At 48.9% G+C, this 19,724-nt stretch overlaps 1 protein-coding gene across 9 annotated transcripts in view; it reads left to right on the top strand.

Annotated features, from left to right (window-relative positions):
- ADCK1 (aarF domain containing kinase 1) overlaps positions 1-19,724 on the top strand; it is a 126,545-nt gene that overhangs the window by 65,002 nt on the left and 41,819 nt on the right. For 8 of the 9 annotated variants that reach the window (XM_003260819.2, XM_030803521.1, XM_030803518.1 and 5 more), the window contains one exon: positions 13,787-13,945. The exons of the other annotated variant lie outside the window; for it this stretch is intronic. In XM_003260819.2, coding sequence (XP_003260867.2) covers positions 13,787-13,945 — 159 coding nt within the window. The remainder of the gene's footprint in view (positions 1-13,786; positions 13,946-19,724) is intronic. 9 annotated transcript variants of the gene reach the window in all.

Here is a 19,724-nt window from a genome sequence, read left to right as displayed (position 1 = left end):
CTGTTAAAACAATAATGTTTAATCTGGAAAGGGCTAATCAATTTTTTATGCTGATTATGAATAGGCCAGCTGTGCCTGCTTCTTTATTCATGGAGCTTCAGAAACAAGCCCATTTCCCAGGCCAGGCCTCCTTGGTGATTTATGCCATGAGAGGCCCTGTCCAAGGGGAGCTCATCAGTGGCTTTACCTGTGCCACTTTGGAAGGGAAGCCTCGGCAACTGCTGGCATGTGCATGAGTGTGCGTGTGCGCGTGTGTGCCTGCATGTAACCAGGCAGTGTAGCCTGACCCCAGGTGGAGAACTGGACTTGAGTAGGTACTTGTGTTTGAATGTGTGCACTTGTGTGTGTGTGTAGGTTGGCTGGGATGATGCTGGGTGATATGCTTTGGCTGTGTCCCCACCCAAATCTCATCTTGAATTGTAGTTCCCCCATCCTGTTCTTGTGATAGTGAGTTAGTTCTCACGTAATCTGATGGTTTTATAAGGGGCTTCCTCCTTCACTGGGCACTCATTCTTCTCCTTCCTGCCGCCATGTGAAGAAGGAAGTATTTGCTTCCCTTTCCACCACAATTGTAAGTTTTCTGAGGCCTCCCCAGCCACATGGAACTGTAAGTCAATTAAACCTGTTTTCTTTATAAACTCCCCAGCCTTGGGTATGTCTTTGTTAGCAGTGTGAGAACAGACTAATACACTGGGATACCATCAGGTTGGAAGGTAGGAATTACAGGATCATGGCATTAGAAAGGCTAACCAGGATCAAGTACTCTAACACTCTGCTTTTACAAGTGAGGAACTAAGATCCAAGGTGAGGTGACTTCACTGAGGTCCCACAGCTGGGTGGTGGTAGAGGTGGGACTGTGGGACCAGACTGCCCCCTGTCCCCGTACTCTTACTGAGAGTGCAGAACTCTTTCCACAGTGGTACAAATGGGGCAAGAGGGTTGGAGGAAGGAACTGCATGGGCTGCTTTGCTTGAGTTCTCTTAATTCATCACAACCACTCTGATGCCTCTGAGGAGCTTACATTTTATGGTACAGAAAGAGCTGTAGACTTAACTTTGAAAGGGGTCAGCACAAGAAGAGAGAAAGTTGTCTGAGGTTTGGGTTACAGCATTTGGGTGTTCTTGGAATCCACAAATAGGGTTGTAGGAGGGGTGGATGGAGCTTTTTGGAGGAGGTGAGACGTGAGCAGGACTTTAGTGTGGTCAAGAGGAGAATGTACAGAAAGGCATGGAGAAGGCCTTTGGGGCAGGACTGAAGAAGTCCTTTATGGTGTCACCTGAGGGTGGGGTCTGAACCTTGAGGCCAGACTAGGGAGGCCTGTGTCTCCCAGGCTGGGGTGGGGCAGGTGCTGGGCCTGGATGGCTTGGGTGTCCACAGGCAGGGGCTACTGTATGTGGACTCTGCGTGTCCCCTCCCCCTGGTGGGACTTCACCAATCATTTGTGTATTCATTGTTTGACTTTGCAGGTATTTATTGCGCTTCTGTGTGCTGGCCTCAGGGGTTATGTGGGTGAACAAGCTACCATCAGGGCACTATGATCTATTTATAGGGGAATAGCAGCTGATAATTGTGTGAGGAGAAAAATAAAGCTTTAATAACACCTGTGATAAGTGCCCTAGACTTTTCCTCTTGGCATTTGAGTGACTGCAGGGAGGTTGCGGTATTGAAGCTGAGACCAGAGGATGGTTAAGGGACAGGTGGATGAGACAGAGGGAACAAGAATGCAGAGACCTCAGGATGGGAAAGAGCCTGGGTCTGTCCAGGGACAGGAGGGGCTTGGTGGCAGCGGGGCAGACAGAGACCTTGAAAGATGAGGCTGGAGAGCTGAGCTGGGTGTGTTGAGGGGGTCTGAGGCTGGTGTGGGGAACAAGAGTAGAACTCACTGGAAGACCAGTTATGGGGCAGTTATGGTCATCCAGGCAAAAGGGGATGGTGGCTTGGACATAGGGAAGTGGAGAGGAGACGACTGACATACTTGCAGATGGAAACCACAGGACTCAAGGATGGGTTACATGGAGAGGTGTGGAGGAGGTGGAGGTGCCACAGTCACCTCCCCGGGTTCTGGCATGGACGGTGGCGGGTGTTAGCAGGTCATCCTGCTGGCAGCTGGGGAAGGAATTTTCTATAATGCTGGAATTAGCATAGTTGCCCCCTCTTTCCTCAGGGTAGGAGCGAGTGGGTTGTGGTCAGAACGCTGGCAGGTGGCACCGAGCAATGTGGGGTTCAGCATTGAGAGGCTGAACAGCCTACGGTCCCTGGTTTCTAGATATTATAAAAAAAGAAAAGTCCTCAGCACCCTGATCTAATGAGAGCTCTGGGGTTTGAGTGTTTCCCTGTCACCGAGTTTGTGGGTGGAGAGGCTGTTATTTCAACAGCTGGAGCTGCTCCTGCACGTCAGCCACGAAGTCCTCATAGTGATGAGAGTCTGGCCTGGCCCCACTGCTGTGTGTGAACTAAGGACTGTTGCCTGTGTGTGAGCGGCAGAGGAAATTGGGCTCCTTGGGAAGAGAGGAAGATGTCACTTCAACTGAGCAGGGCTGAGCATTTGGCCCTGGTGCTGGGAAGGAATGACATTGAGGAGGAAGCCCGGGAGGGAAACAGGAACTGGTTTCAGGTGTCCTCACCTGGTGTGGCAGAACTAGGAAGCTGTGATGTTCCCCTTCCTGGTCTCACATCTTGGGGTTCACGCTTGACCTATGTTCCCCTCGTCTCATTCCCTAGCTTTCCAGCCCCACCATGACCCTGGAAGATATTGCAAAAGACTAAAAATGGTCTTCCACTGAGAGCGTGACACTAGTGCTCTTGTAAAGGGCCTGCATGAGGCTCCTATTGGCCGCTGTCACAAATTCCACACATTGCATGGTTTCAGTCAGCACACATTTATTATCTTATCCTGCAGGCCAGCAGTCTGAAAATTAAGGTGTTGACTGGGCTGTATTCCTTGTAGAGGTGCTAGGGGAGATTCCGTTTTCTTGCCTTTTCCATCTTCTAGAAGCCACCTGCCTCCCTTGGCTTGTGGCCCCTTCCTTCATCTTTACAGCCAGCGGTATAGCATCTTCCAGTCTCCCTCTGCCTTTTTTATCCTGTCACCTCTGCATCTGTCATGTCATCTCTTTCTCTAATTCTGGCCTTCCTACCTCCCTCTTGTAAGGATTCTTGGGTTGATATTGGGCCCACCTGGATAATCCACGTTCATCTTTCCACCTCAAAAGCCTTGCCTTTGGGGCACCTGCAGAGTATCTTTTGCCACATAAGGTGAACATCTTTGGGGGGCTCATTTTCTGCCTACCACAGGGTCAGATAATAAATGTTTTAGGTGTTGCAGGCCATACCATCTCTCTGTCACAACTGGTTACCTCTGTAGTGGTGGCACAAGCGCAGCCATAGGCAACATGTCAATGAATGAGCATGCGCCCCAGTAAACCACAGGTCTACCAAGGCAGAGAGAGTTGGGTTGCTGACCCCTGTGCTAGTGTTCTTAATCACTGCTCTGCTTGCTGAACTGAGCCAGTAGAGTTATGCTGACTGCCACTCCCCCCACCTCCCAAGTGTGGACTTTGTCTCCCCAGTAGATCCATGGAGCCTGGGTTTACCTCCCTTTAAAATTCCTGGGCACTGCTGGTATCATATGCCAAGTGAATCCAGAAGGCTTTTACTGGGTGCAACATTCTTGTGTGTACAAAGAGCTTTGGGGCTGGGTACAGTGGCTCATGCCTGTAATCCCAGTACTTTGGGAGGTTGAGGCGGGTGGATCACCTGACATCAGGAGTTCAAGACCATCCTGGCCAACACAGTGAAGCCGTGTCTCTACTAAAAGTATAAAAATTAGCTGGGTGTGGTGGTGCGCACCTGTAGTCCCAGCTACTTGGGAGGCTGAGGCAAGAGAATCGTTTGAACCTGGGAGGTGGAGGCTGCAGTGAGCTGAGACCATGCCACTGCACTCCAGCCTGGGCAACAGGGTGAGACTCTGTCTCAAAAACAAACAGAAACACAAAGGGCTTTCGTATTCACTTGCTTTTGGCTCTGAGGCAAGCAGCATAGCTTAGGCACATTTGCTGTGTGGCATTTTGCTACCTCCTGAAGCCCAGGACGTCTGTCCTGATAGCAAATGGAGCTGCTGTAAGTGAAGGATGCTGTGCTTTGTGGATGTAGGAACAACTGAGGGTTGTTGGAAAAGGTCTTTGGGGTTTTGTGAGGGTGAGCCTGTCAGGTTTTAGAATTCATGGCCCTCATCAGAAATGAATGTGAGCCTTTGTGGCTGGGCATTCACCTCAGTGGGCAGGAGCTGTGGATGGGGACCCCTTCCCAAGGGGGAAATGGGGAAACCAAGTCTGGATTCCTAGTTTGGGAGTTGCTGGCCTTTGTATTTCTGGCTCTCTCCAGTCTCTGTATCTCATTCTCCTTATTCATGGTTCACACATGCTGTTGCCTTTGCCTGGAAGGCTTCTCCACCTCCTGGGTTCAAATGGTTCTCCTGCCTCAGCCTCCCAAATAGCTGGGACTACAGGTATGTGCCACCATGCCTGATTAGTTTTCTATTTTTTTGTAGAGATGGAGTCTCGTTATGTTGTCCAGGCTGGTTGTGAACTGCTGACCTCAAGTGATCTTCCTGTCTTGGCCTTCCAAAGTGCTGGGATTACAGATGTTGAGACTCTGCACCTGGCCGGCTTCTCCTTCCTTTCTTCAGCTAGTTAACTGGCTCTTCAGCCTTCAGATCTCTGCTCTTTGTCATATTCTCAGAGAAGCTCTCTCTGCTCTCCCTGAGCAGATTCAGCCCCTGAGCATAGGCTCTTATGGTGCCAGCTCTCCCTTCATCGCACTTGTCAGAGTTGGCCATTTTACTTTTATTTGTGATTATGTGGTTACTTTCTATCTCCTTCCCTTGACTTTTAAGTTCTAGCTGTAATTCCGGAGGCTGGTGGCTGTACCCACTTTGGATTTACTCCTCAAATGCCCAGTGATTAGCATCGTGCCCTGCACATATTAGTCACTTAGTAAACATATGTTGGATAGCTAAATGAATGACCCGTAGCAAATATATTCTCCTGTATAAAATGTAGGCAATACTATCTCCTCTAACCTCAAGAGAGGGTTGAGAATTACATATGAGCATTTTGAAGGGACCAGACCTTACCCAGGTATAAGGAACTACCCATGGTTCAGCATTCAGTCCGTGCAGGGCAAAGATATCCTGACATTCCCTTGTATTCACCCAAGCTCAAATTCAAGGAGGAGGTGGTGGGTTCTCACGTGGCAGGCTTGCAGTGGTGGGTGCAGGGCCCATCTTGCCTGGGTCTAATCTCCTGGTACCACCTCTCTCAACTGTGATGGGGCATAAGCACTTGGCCTCTGGGGCTCAAGGCTGGCTCATTGCCTCAGTACTCGGATCACCCAGGGGTTACCTGCCTGGCCTGGGCCCTGGCTGTGGGGGTCTCTGGCTTCATACTGTACTCTGTCCAGGACCTCTGGTCTCTTTTACCCTAGAGATCTCTGTTACAGGCAGGGACATAGATATGTCACCCTGTGAGGCTATAGAAGTTATTAAGATGGGGAATGCTGAAAGATTAGATTTATGATAGTCAACGGTTGATTATGAAGAATAATTTATCAAATGTCAGTGCTGGTGGCCTACAATTTACAGAAGGTTTGCTTAAACTGGGAGGTCTGATTGGACTGTCCCCTCCCCCACCACGAATGAATGACAGCTCTAATGGATGGCTTCCCAGGCTGGCCAGCCACACTGGGTGTTTATCTGCTTTTTATTAATCATTATTATCACAACATTTCCATAGAGTCCCTTCATCCACAGCTCTCAAGGTACCCAGCACCCAGGAGGCTCCCTCAGCCACCGTGAAGGAACTGTAGCCACTTCTGGGAGGTGTTTCAGCTCCCCTGGATCAGCTGGAGGGCCCAAAGTCCCCTCTCCCTGATGAGGACAGGGAAAATCTAACCTGAATTCCATTAATCCATTGGGAAATACTGAGTACCATCAGGTGTAAGGTGCTTTTGATGCAGTGCTGAGCAAAAGCAGACATCTATAGTCTAGAAGATAAGAGGGAGATTAAGCAAATGTAAAGAGGTAAATGTGTAGCTGTGGCAATTGCTCTCAAGGAAGGTGCATGAACCCTGAGAATGTATGCAGGGGAGACTTCTCTGAGGAGGTGATGGTTCAGCTGTGATTGGAAGAATGAGTGGGGGAAGGGAGCCTTTTGGCCAGAGGGGACAGTGTGTGCAAAGGCCCCGTGGTGCAATGCAGAGAGCATGCTGGTGGCTGAACGAGGTCATATGTTTCCAGCAGAGGGAGGAGTGTGGGGCAGGAGAGGTAGGCCGGGTCAGACCCTATGGGTCATGTTCAAGATTTTAGCTCTGGGAAGCTGGTGTAGTGACTTATGCAGAGAGAAGTGACATGATCAGCTTATGTTTGGGAAACTCACCCTAGCTGCATGTGGAGGCTGGACTGGAAGAGATAGGGCAGGCCAGTGAGGAGGTCATTGCAGTCTCTGGGGAAATAAGGGTGGTGGCTTACACTCACTGATGGAACCAGACTGAGAGGCCGAAACTGCTGACTCTGTGCCCAGCACTCTTCATTGTAGCACTCTGCCCTCATAACTGGAGGCATCACCTGAGGCATCCAGTACTACTGCAGTTATTGGGGGGCTACTATGGTCTCTATTCTAGACCCTTTATGTATGTGGTTTCATATGACCCTATGAGGTCAATATTAAAATAACCATTTTACAGATAAGGAAACTGAGGTACTGGATTTGAGCCTTGGCGTTTTGACCTAGAGCCTGCACTGGAATCACCAAGCCTTACAGCTTCTCAGGCTAGACTGTCCTGACGAGCTGTTGGGCGTGTCTCAGAGTGCGCACACAGCCATCCTGGAGTATGGGTGCTCCTGGCTTCTTTCTTCCCTACCTGTCAGCCGCTGGTCATCATCTTGAGGGAGGAAAGAAGCTTGGGCTGACCTGTGATGCCCTTGACAGAGCCAGGTGGGCGATGGCCTTGTGCCAGGAGGCCCTTCAGCAATTGGCAAGCATTGTGCCAGCCTCAGTGCAGGAACAGTTTTGTAATTTCTGGGGTTGGCCCTTGTCAGGAGGGCCTCAGGTTCTGCTGCTGGCCCTTCATTTTCTCTTCGGCTTGGCAACAGCAATAGCGAATGGCTCTGCAGAACCAATAGTTTGAGCTTTTGGAACCCCAGAAAGGAAACAAACTCCATGAAGACAAGGTCGGTGTGTCCTTGAGCTGTTATTGCCATTATTATTTTTATTATAATAAATTGCTCTGAGTGGGAAGCTGGTGGTGAGGGTATTCCCACCTTGAGGCAGAGCAGCTGTTGAGTGGGGCAGAGGCCCAGACAAGGAGTGAGGAGGGAGAGAGACACTTGATGCCTGTTCTCCCCTCTGATCACCATGGTCACATCAGAGGTCTCCTCTTCTTACCTTGCCGGACATTTCTTTCAGGATCGGAGGAAGCAGCAATGTGCAGGAAGCACTGTCTCCGGCAGGCCCTGCTAAAATACAAGTGTGTTTTTCTGAGAGACTGTTGCCTTTGGACGTCTCCTCATGGCCAGAGACTGTGTTAAGTACAGCCTATGTAATTAACATGGTTCTTGTCATATGATGGTCCTGCAGTAAATATGTGTTGACTGATTGGCTTAGGCTAAGGAATAGCAAATTGGTTTCATTTCCTATATGAACTCTGGTCTATTTGTAGTGGCTGCCTGGAGCACTGTGTTGAGATTCCAAGGCACCATCTGGGCTCATCAGGAATGGACTAGTGATGTCTGGCATGGGTGTGCTTGGGATATGTTAGTTAGCTATTTCCACATAACAAATTACTCACGTCCCACTTCCAAAACTTAGTGACTTAAATCAATAAACATTTGTTATCTTACAGTTTCTGTGGGTCAGGAATTTGGGAGGCTCTGGCTGAGTCTCTCCTGAGGTTGCAGTCCTATGGAGGCCTGGCAGCGGCCGGAGGACTGTTTCCAAGATGGCTCACTGTTGTCAGGAGGCCTCGGTTCCTTGCCACATGGATCCCTCTGCAGGCTGCACGAGTGTCACCATGCCACTTCTCCCAGAGCAAGCAATCCAAGGATGAGTGAGAGGCTCGTCACAGCCTTTATGACTTAGTCTTGGAAGTCTCATGCTATCGCTTCTTCCATGTGTTCTTTGTTGGGAGTGGATCATTAATTCCAGCTAACACTCAAGGGAGGGGAATAGGTGCCCCCTCTCAAAGGGAGGAGTATTATTTAAAAATTTTGGACATGTTTTATTTAGTTAATTAATTTTTAACATCTAGTTGGTACTAAAAAGATTCTGTTAACACCCATCAGGGCATGTCACTTCCATGCTTAGGACACTCCAGTGGTTTCTCACCCTGTTCCCCCCTAATAATTAATTGTAGAGACAGAATCTTGCTATGTTGCCCAGGCTGGTCTTGAACTCTTAGCCTCAAGCAGTCCTCTTGCTTCAGCCTTCCAAAGTGCTGGGATTACAGGCATCAGCCCCCATACCCGGCCATTGTGAACATATTTTAAAACTATCATGGGGAAATGAGTGTGCTTGTGCCACTTACTTGCTGTTACTGTCAGGTCACCTTGGAAGATACAGGAATAGTCCTGAAGAGGTGGGTTACAAATCAGACATGTTTAAAGGGGAGGGGCAGAAATTGCAGCAAAAGCGGGTATTGGCTGATAGGGCAATGACAAGATATAGGGGCATCTGGGGCAGGTCCCTGGGAAGTGGTACAGGGAGAACTGGATGGGTTCCAAACAGAGATGGTGGTAGGTTTTCTGCCCAAGGCAGACATCAGAGTTTTGCAGAGTCCTAGATAGCTGGATTTATTGTGTCTGCCTTAGGCTGGGGGTGGGAAAGGGTGGGTGAAACTCTCTCCAACCACTTCCGTTAGTGAGGACGGAGACTTGTTTCTCTGCTTACTGGGCTCCAGTGGATGGCAGCTGGCACCCAGCCAGGTGTAGGGGAGGGGGGCAGCTCGAGACTGCAGGAGCCAGATGTTGTTTGCTGCTGATGCCATGGTAACCTGCCCTGAGTTGGTTCTGCCCCAGGTGCCCTAAGTGGGAACTGCTTGGTCTTGGCATTTAGGCCTGGGCTTGCCTGCTTTGAGGCAGGCTTCCGTCTGCATCTGGAGCCAGGCATTTCGGTGTTTGTGAGACGCATTATTGATACAGTGATGTAGTTTCTAAAACCAAAATCGGCCTGACGTGACCGAGTATGGGAACAACAGGCTGGAATATTTGAAAGTGGGCCATCTTGGAAGAATTCAGCCATCCCTCATCCTGTGATTGGGGAGCCCCTTCCCTGAGGGTCCTGAGGCTGGCCGCGCTGCGGCATCTGGAGGGGCTGTTTAAGGTACTCCAAGCAAAACTCCTCAGGAGGCATCGTGTGGTTTCTCCAGAAGATCCTGACTTCCTGTCACCTTATTTTGGTCTTGGCCAGTGCTTGGCTGCTCAGTGTGGCAGTTTGGAAACATAGTTCAGTACCCTGGCTTCATGGGACTCTGCAGGGTGGAGTTTCTGGATAGTCTCTTACTCTGCCCTTTGACTCGGGTATGATGTCACTTGGTCTCCTGATTCCCAGGCTCATGAAGCCAGACTGCTGAGGACTTAACTGCCCCAGATTTGTCAAGCCCCCAGGGGATGACACATTTTTTCTTACCCCCCCCACCCCCGGTGCTTTTTTGCTTATTAAATGACAAACACGTCCCCCCTTCACACATGTGTGCACACACACACAGAGAAAGAAACCAAACGATAAAAAGCCAGAGAAACTCTTTTTCTGATTATTTTTCCTTTTCCAGACAGGGACATCGATATATTTGAATCACGGGCCGACAGTAATTAAAAAGCACGTAACTAGTCATATTAAAATGCAGTTGTTTTACTTAACTGATTTTGCCGCTAGACCCAGAGCGGGGAAAAAAAAGAAATGGGGAAAGAAAGCCTTAGAAAAGGAGGCAAGTTTCTGTGAGTGACTGGAGGCAGCTGAGGGCCCTGCTTGAATCTAATTGCTGCAAATGCTGCAGTTTGTTTCTGGTAATGGTTTTCTGCTGAAAGGGCCGGGGGACGAGGCCTGATTGGAGGGGGGTGGTGTTTGTTTCAGCTGCATGGGGGGTATAATTCTGCTTTCGGGACAGGGTCTATTTTTCTTTACTGTCTATCAGCATAAAGTACTTCCACTGAACACTTTGAATCAAGGTTCCATTTAGAGATACTTTATTCATATTTAATTACAGGCTGCAGCACCAATCTTTAATTACCTTTTTTATAAGCCAGCTAGGAACATCCACTAGCAATCAATTATCATGTGTGTGTATGTGTGTGTGCTTGCTTAAGCACAGGAGGGTGTGGGCGTGTGACTTGTTTCCTGATAGAGAAGGAAAAGATGGCTGCAGGGACACCGGGGAGGTGGTGGGGTGGGGTGTCTGTGTGACAGGTTTCCGGTGCCCAGTGAGGGGTGCATCCTCATTCCGCATGCCTGTCTTTGCTTCTGCTGGTGGAACTGGGGATGTGGGCAAGTCCTCACAGCTGGGTCTTGTTCAGGGTGCTGAGTTGGCCACTGGGCTTGGGTGGTATCTTGGGGCCCCCTTGATTCCCCTGGTGGGGATGGGGAATTGTGGGAGGCCTCCTTCATGTCCTCTGGGGATGTGGTGGACCAGGCTTCATCTCGCCCTGGAGATTAGGATCTGCTCGCCTCAGCTCTTTCTTTCCCTCACCTCCCTGTGGGGTGCTCTTGGCAGCTGTTCCTGCTACACAGCCCTAGTGATGCCATGTCACTCTTCAGTTGCAATGACTCTGCAGTGCCCCTGCAATGACACTGGCTTGAAGACTGGTTGTCCTTCTCAGACAATGAGCACATGTTCCTGGGAGTCAGGTGGAGGCTTCGGGTAAGGATTGAGGTCAGATGACCCCCAAATCCCTTTTCAGTGGGAAGATTGGGCCATTTTAGCTGCCTGAGAGATGAGGGTGTGAGTTCGTAGGTCTGCTCCAGAAAACCCTCTGCTTGGCGCTCCTTCAGAAACTCCAGAGGGCTTGCAAAGGGAGTTGGTGTTGATCTCATTATGTAACATCTGGGGACGTTGCTGAGGCTCTACCTTCCCTTCCATTCCTGGGTCCCTGTCCCAGCAGGGGGGTGGGGAGGGGATGGAACTCACATTTACTGGGTCTTGTGGGGGTGCTGGGCACCATGTCTGTGTTTTTCTCACTTATCCCTGCTGGGGCCTGAGAACACTATATCCATCAGAGCCCCTTCAGTTGTGTGTGGCAGATAACTGAAACTGACCTAAGCAGGGAAAGGAATCATAGGGTGGGTACTCGGGCATGGCTGGATCAAGAGGCTCAAACACTGTGGCCTGGGTTCACTCCCTCTGTCTCTTGGTACTCTGCTTTCTTCTTTGTTGCTACTATGTGACCATCAGCAGTTCTACCCCAGGCTTATATTTTTATGTTCAAGTTCAACTGAGAAAAACATCTATATCAAACAAAAGTAAAATGATTGAGTCTGATTGGACCAGTTGAGTTACCTGTACATCTCTGAACTAATGCATGTGGCCAGAGATACTCAGCGTCCTGATTGGCCAGGCCAGGGCCTCACACCTGCCTTGGAGGAACAGGCATGCTTTTTCTATTTTGGAAATCTCCATGTTTGAGGTCTTTGGATTCATAGGAATGTGGGAACAGGAAGGTCTAGCCATTTCAAAGGGAAGAAAAAGTTGATTCAATTTTTCTCCAGTAGAATAGTGGATTCAGTCATTCAACAAATTTGTTTGGCACCAACTAGTTCCAGCCCTGTTCTAGGGAGTTGCAGGGAATTCAGCAGTGAACAGAACAGACAAAAATCTTTGCCCACTTGGTGCTGATGTCCTAATGGGGTTTATAGGGATGATGATCCCATTGCTTCCCCATCCCAAACCCAGGCCCAAGACAAAGGGTTCTTATGCTGAGAAACTCAGGGTGACTGGGTGGATGACAAGGGAAGAATTTTGCCATTGGGAGTCTAGAACTCACGAAGGAGGAGAAAAGACAAGTGTGTTTTTGGGGGAGCAGGGAGAACCAGACACTGGGAGAGATACAAATAACAAACCAACCAGGATGAAGGGGGCCAGGGAAGCGAATCCCATACCCGTCTCCCCTGACAGAGAAGCATAGGCCTTTCCTCATGTGGCCTGGGCCTTTCGTCTGGGCAGGATGTTGATAAATGGGGGTGGAGTTTAGTGAAAGCTACAACAATGATGACAGGGCTGGAGGGAGTGATTTATGACACGAGATTAGGAAAGTGATGGTGTAGCCTAGCAGATGGGGTGGGATGGTGGCTGTGGGTCATGTGACATCTGAAGTCCAAGGAGAGGAGTGGAGGGGCAGGGCAGAGTGGCTGCTGCAGTAGCGGGGACAGAGGGAGGAAGGGCTGTGCAGACTGAATAGACTTCAAAGCATGAGGGCCTAGGAGGGTGGGCCAGGAGAGCAAGCATCTATACATGCTTGTGCATGTGTGTGCACACGTCTGGACTTTCCAGGATTGTGAGGCTGTACAGAGGCTTAAAGAAACGGAGAGGATTAGGATTTCAGCCTTGGCCAATCTCGGAAAAGACCTTTAGGGGCCTCTTTCCTGGTTGGCAGAATATTTGGGTCTGGACCATGTAGGTGTGACCACTCAAGTCAGGGAATTTTATTTCCTTCAGGAATATTGGTATGGCATTTCTAAGAGGGAAGGAGGGAAGGAAGAAAGAAGAAGGAAGAGTGAGGAATATATTTTCCACTTCATAGAAAAAGAAAATGAGGCACAGAAAAAGCAAGGGGCTTTGTCCAGGCCTACCTTCAAGTGGCATTGCAGGTGATGACCTAGAGCAAAGTTCTGGCTTGCAGCCCTGGGGTCTCTGCTGGAGTGGCCAAGCTGGGAGTGGACTTGGTGACCCATGTTGAGGCTGCTGCTCAGGCCGGAACAAAAGGTGGTTGTTGGTCTGGGGCCTCTGCCCAGGATTCTTTGAGCTCTCCCGGTTGGTAGAATGGAAACATCCTCTGTCTGATCCCGGAGATACTGGGGCTGCCCTGGGCCCACGTTTTGTTAATGCTGGATTGTCCATATGTAAGAGCCCAGGAGGCACAGTGGTGGATAGTTCAATGGGCAGATAAAGCTCAGTTCTGAAGAGCACTTCTTTTGCCTTTGATGGAGGGGCCCGTGCACAGGTATGAGGACTCGCCTTCCATGCACGTCTTCTGTCCCTCTCCCTCTTTATGCCTATCATGAATGTCCAGCAGCAGAGGACCAGGCAAGACCCTGGGCTGGTACACAACTGATAAAGCAAAAAAATCGGTCCTGGGGGCTGGGTGCAGTGGCTCATGCCTGTAATCCTAGCACTTTGGGAGGCTGAGGTGGGCGGGTCACTCAAGGTCAGGAATTTGAGACCCCATCTCTATTAAAAAATACAAAGATTAGCTGGGTGTGGTGTCACACGCCTGTAATCCCAGCTACTCAGGAGACTGAGGCAGGAGAATTGCTTGAACCTGAGGGGCAGAGGCTGCAGTGAGCCAAGATCATGCCACTGCACTCCAGCCTGGTCGACAGCGCGGGACTCTGTCTCAACACACACACTCACACACAATACACGCAACACACACACACACACACTCTCTCTCTCTCTCTCTCTCTCTCTCTCCCAAATCTGTCCTGGGGGCACTAGGCAGCCCTGACTCTGGCCCATCTTCCTGGCTCCCTCGCACTGAACTGGGTCACCTTTTTAATTGCTCTGTTTTCTCCACTCCTGACAGATCCATGATTTGTTCCAGAGCTTTGATGACACCCCTCTGGGGACTGCCTCCCTGGCCCAGGTCCACAAGGCAGTGCTGCATGATGGGCGGACGGTGGCCGTGAAGGTCCAGCACCCAAAGGTGCGGGCTCAGAGCTCGAAGGACATTCTCCTGATGGAGGTGAGAGCCCTCCCTTTCTCCTTCCTGTGTCCTCAGTCTACATTTCCCTGGGATCCAGGCCACCTAGGTGGAACTGGTTCAAGCTGGTGAGTGGAGTGTGGCCCTTCAAGCAGCAGAGGGAGAGGAGAGCTGAGATTACGACAGAGGAGGTGTTATGACAGCTCTGTGACCATGAAACCCTGTGGCAGCGTGGGTTAGTTCTTGATTTATCCCTGGGTACTGCCTGTGATGGTCTCAAAACACAGTAAGTGGCTGCTAGGGGACCTCAAGGAAGGGATGTTGTAGAAATGAGCTGAACCAAAGGTGTGTTTTTTGTTTACCAAAGGGATAGACAAAATTACATCTTAATTTGTTAAATTGTAACAAAAGGGAGAATATGCTCAACAGGGATATAAAAATGACATACAGATCACATAGTAATATCTAGGCAGGTTGCAGGTTTGCTTCTCTGGTCCTTATTTGGAATGAACAAATTCACCTGTCTGAATGGTCCTAGGAAAACCCTTAGTGGACTTTTCTAGCTCTATGCTCAGAGTAAGGGCAGAAGAGGCTGAGTGGCCACTGCTTGAGTCAGTAGCCATCACCCCCTATGGGAAGGTTAGCAATCTGTTTAATTTGTCAGTATGTCCCTTTTCTTCCTTTTCTTGTTTCCCTTCCTTTTCTCCCCCTCCTCACTCTGGACTCTTAGTTTATTCTTTCAACTCTAACCAAACTTCATGCATATATTGAGGGTCTTCTGCACCCTGTGCTAGGTGGGTGCTGGGGACACGAGAGTGAGTGAGCCCCATCTTCATCTTGGGGCAATCCTCATTTGGTGGAGACAGGTGTGTAAACAGTCACAGCATGTTTGCACAGTGCCACGTAGCACTGTGCCTGGATGGATGGGGCACCAAGGGGGCTGCAGCAAGATGGTGACTCTTGAGATAGCCAGTCAACGGAAGGACAGCCCCGTGGGTGTGAGGGCCTGACTGCTTGGAGGACAGAGTGTACTTGGATAACTTCAACCTGTTCAGATGGTATGAGCTCGAAGTAGAGATGAGGCTGGGAAGGTAGGTAGGACAGAACACGGGGGGTTTGTATTCCAGGCTAAGGCATAGAATGGTATGTGTGGTCAACACTCACTACATATTTGTGGATCTGAGCAGATCTGATTTTTTTCCTGTAGTCAGTGGGGAACCATTTAAGAATTTTAATCAGGGGACTGTCGTGATCAGATTTGCATTAGAAATAAAAATCTGTTGGGAGTCTGGAGGATGGATCTGAAGACAGAAAGACTGTAGCCAGGAGACGAATTGAGGAGCTGCTGCATGGGTCTGAGAGATAAATAATGATATGAAGTGAGGAGTGTAATGGGGGTAAGGGAGATGGATGGGTTCAAGGGGCAGAATCATCAGGATTTGTAACCAGCTTTACACGTGGCGTGGGGGCAAGGATTGGTATGAATGAGAAGGAGACAAATATCTTAGGTTTCTGGCTTAAGTGATTACGTTTAGGTATATTTAACTATATACAGTAGTTCCCCCTTATCTGTGAAGATACATTCCAAGACCCCCAGTGGATGCCTGAATCCTCAGATAGTGCCCAACCCTATATACGCTGTTTTTTCTTATACACACTGATATGGTTTGGCTATGTACCCACCCAAATCTCATCTTGAATTGTAGCCCCCATAAGCCCCATGTGTTGTGGGGGGGACCCGGTGGGAGGTCATTGATTCATGGAGGCATGTGTTTCCCATGCTTTCTCGTGATAGTGACTAAGTCTCGCAAGATCTGATGGTTTTATAAAAGGGCAGTCCCCCTGCAAAGGCTCTCTTACCTGCCACCATGTAAGATGTGCCTTTGCTTCTCCTTAGCCTTCTGCCATGATTGTGAGGCCTCCCCAGCCATGTGGAACTGTGTGTCCATTAAACCTCTTTCTTTTATAAATTGTCCAGTCTCAGGTATGTCTTTTTAGCAGCGTGAGAACAGACTAATACACATACATACCTATGATAAAGTTTAATTTGTAAATTATGGATAGTAAGAGACTAATAATAAAATATAATTACATAATTTATAATAAGAGTAAGGTGAATGTGGTCTGTTTCTCAAAATATCATGTTGTATTGTACTTACCTATTGTCAGGACACAGTTGACCTTGGATAACTGAAACCTTGGAAAGCTAAACTATAGAGAAGGGGGACAACTATTTATCAGTCAGGGTACAGTTGGGGAAAATAACTTGCTCTATGTATTTCAAACAGGGAATTTAACACAGAAAATGGAGTTTACAAATTATGTAATTGCCAAAAAGCCAAATGGGATGGAGAGACAATTGCCAACAGCAGGAAGCCAACGCCACCCTCAAGGCAGAGGGACAAAGAGAAGATGTAGTTCTCTAGAGCCCAGGGGCAGGAACCACCGGGTAGTAGCTGAGACTGTGGTGAGCTTGTTCCCTGGGAGCCAGATCACAGACATAGAGCCCGTCACTTGGGAGTGGGAGCTGCAGATGCTGTTTGAGGCAGAAGAGTTTCCATCTCCTCTTGCTCCCTGGTATGCCAGTTTCCCTCAGTGTTGCCTCCGGGCAAAACCTAGCTGGCAGCAAGTTGGCAAGGGAGCCTGGGAAATGGAAGTCCTTACGAGAGTAAGGGGATTGGGATGCATCTCAGAACAAAGTGAAATGGTCAATGCAGCAACCACGTAGGGTAAAATAGTGCTCTTGGCAGTTTTGGATAGGGATATCCCTGTTGGTCTGGAGTCCAGGCTGGAATACAAATTCAGCATTTATGAGTAAAGATACTCTTGATAGATGAATCTGGTGGAGAGTTAAGATCACTCAGAGAAGGTATATAGAGTTAAAAAAAAAAAAAAGAAGAAGAAGAAAGAAGGCAAGGAAAAAAACTGCAAAACATTGGGGAGTGAGCCCAAGAGGATAAGTTCATGAATGGGACTAAGAAAGCATGCTCAGAGAGACTGGAGGAAAACCAGGATTGAGCAATGCTGCTATATTCAGTGGAGAAAAGTTAAAGATGAAAGCACTATATTAGTTATCTAATGTGCATAATGAGTCACCTCAAAACACAGTGAGCTTAAAACAACAGTCATGTGTTTTGCTCATGAATTCGCAATTTGGCCAGGGCTTGGTAGAGAAACTCATCTGTTTTATACAGCACTAGCTGGAGTAGCTTGACTGGGGGCTGGAGTGGCTTATTTCCTGGCTGGCAAGTTGGTGCTAGCTGTTGTCTGGGAGCTTAACTGGGGCTGTGGGCCAGGGCCTTAGTTCCTCTCCATATCAGCCTCTACATGGCTGCTTGGTCTTCCTCACAGCATGGTGGCTGGGTTCTAAGAGCAAGTGGCCCAAGAGAATAAGGCTGAAAGTACATCACAGTTTTATGACTCAGCCTTGGAAACTACATAGGATTACTTCTTTCTTACTCTTTTGGATGAAGCAGTCACAAAGACCCCCTTAGTTAAGTTCAGGGTTGGGGAAATAGACTGTACCTCTTAATGGGAGAGTGGTAAGGTTCTAGAAGTGAATTAGAATGGGAGGTACTGTTGCAGCCATTTTGGAAAACATAGACTGCCAGAATTCCTCAACGTTGTCAAATGGGAGATCAAATCAGTAAAGCACTGGAAAGGGTATTTTGGATTTGGTGATTTAGGGTGGTTAGGAAGAGCAGCTACAGTGGCCTGATGAGGGCGAAAAAGAATTGAGACTCAAGGAAGTGGAGACTCTTCATGGAGAATGTACTCTTTTCAAATACTTAGCTGTGGAAGGTTCGGGAGAGTTAGGGTAGTGGTCAGAGCAGAGCATAGGATTAAATACTGAGGAGACTTGAGTGGAATCGTAGCTGATGGGGAAGGGGGCAGATTGGGGATTCAGCAGAGAAGTAATTGCTAGATCAAGTCCTAAGGGAGATTCAAGTGACTGGGAATGAAGAACACAGGTGGAAACCTTAGCCTTTGTTTTGAGCCCAGTGGAAGGTGGGAAGGCTGGGTACAGATGAGTGTGTGGGGCAGAGGAGAGGGGGAGGGAAAGTGGGCAGCAGAGTGTGTAGCAGCCTGATAGCCTCTATTTTTTCTCTGAAGTGGGAGGCAAGACCATCTGTTGAGAATGAGGGGGTAGAAGGTAGCATTGGAGACTCGAGGTGGGTGAAGGTTTGGAACAGCTACTGTGTGCAGTGGAAAGGGAGCTGACCAGGGCAGGAGAGCAGGATTGCCGGGTGGCCCTGAGCATCCACCTACAAACCTGATTTTTCTAGCACACCTGTCAGCAGCTGTGGAGCAGCCATAGCTGGGAGAGACCTGGGAGACTTGGGGGATCCCAGGGTTTCCTGAACCCCAGAAGCCACTCCTGAGCCAGGCAGGAAGCTGCCTCTGCGTAGTAAAGCCATCAGAGCCCACTTGGACAGGGAGGACAGCTGTCGCTTTTTCTCTGCGTTTTCTTGCTGGCTCCCTAAGTAATGGTTGCTGTAAGGTCAGAGCAATAATAGCAGTAATAAAGATTTGGCATCTTCCTCCCTGAGATAAGCATCACATGCTTTTCTTGGGAAGCACAGCTTGGCAGACTGTGTGCAGAGCACAGAGTGTCTCCTTAGTAGTGGCTGAGGCAGTTCTGGGGCTGGGACCACAAGGCAAACCTGAGACCCACACTCATACCCTTCAGGAGAACAGCCGGAACGGAGGCCTGAGGCCACCACCCCATGGATGGTCAGGATTAGCAGCAGCACTGGGTAACACTGCCATCTCACTGGGCTTCGTCTGTGGTGGGAAAAGCCCTGCCTGGGTCTTTCTCTGGTACAAAACCAGGAAGAGCCCAACTGGAAAGCTCGTACTTGAAGTGAATATTTTGTTTTTCTGTGTTGAGACCTAAATGGTGTCTTATATTTAGGAATGACAATCCCAGGAAGGTATTAAGCATTCTTGGCCTGAAGAATGATTTCTAGGGGACATTTAGGGCTACCAGAAACTTAGGGACAGAGAGGAGGCAAAGCTACTTTTCTGCATAGCCTCTACGTCTCCTTTCATGCTAGCTCCAGGTGTGGTGTGCCCTTATGCTTCTCTCCCACTGTTGTGCACTCTCCTCTGCCCCATAATTGATCACAGCCTAGTCTTAAGAGGAAAGCAATCTGATGAAAGCAATTCACGGTAAAGAGAGTGACTGATAGGCTTAACCTCTTTATATTTGCATCTTAAGAGGTGACCTTCTACATCCAAACTCATAACTACTGTGCATTTACAGGGTGATAGAGGTCTACAGGGGTGAGACTTTTGAGAGCAAGGGGGTGGTGACTACTGGTTGTGTTAGTTGGGATGCTTTCAGTTGGCTCTAAGAATCAGAAAATCCAACTGAAAGTGGTATAGCTAATACTAACCCATATTATCTCACATGTGAAGATGTCTGGAGCTTGGGTCAGCTGTTCCAAGGCTGACAGCCCAGCACCTCATTGTTTGTAATGACTCAGACTCTTTCCGTGTTTCACTCTGCTATCTCAGCTTCTTGGCCTGCACTCCTGAGCGAGCACTGTGCATAGTCCCAACACAGCTGCAACAGTTCCTGGTGTTACAAGTAGGGGACATCCTCATATTCTTTATCAGAAAAAAAAAAAAAATCTCTAGCAGAGTTCCCTTCATTTGTTATTGTCCAGAAGTAATGCCCACTCCCAAATCAGTCTTGGCAAGAAAACTGAGACCACCTTGATTGGCTTAAACCAATCATGACTCACCTTCTCAGACCTGCTACTCTTGAAGGACATGAAGGACATACAAACTTGGGGTTGTGTTAGCCAGGATGATG

Source organism: Nomascus leucogenys, chromosome 22a (genome assembly GCF_006542625.1).
Source record: "Nomascus leucogenys isolate Asia chromosome 22a, Asia_NLE_v1, whole genome shotgun sequence".
NCBI lineage: Eukaryota > Metazoa > Chordata > Mammalia > Primates > Hylobatidae > Nomascus > Nomascus leucogenys.
Note: the sequence above shows the minus strand (reverse complement) of the source record. Positions and strands in the feature narration are given on the sequence as shown.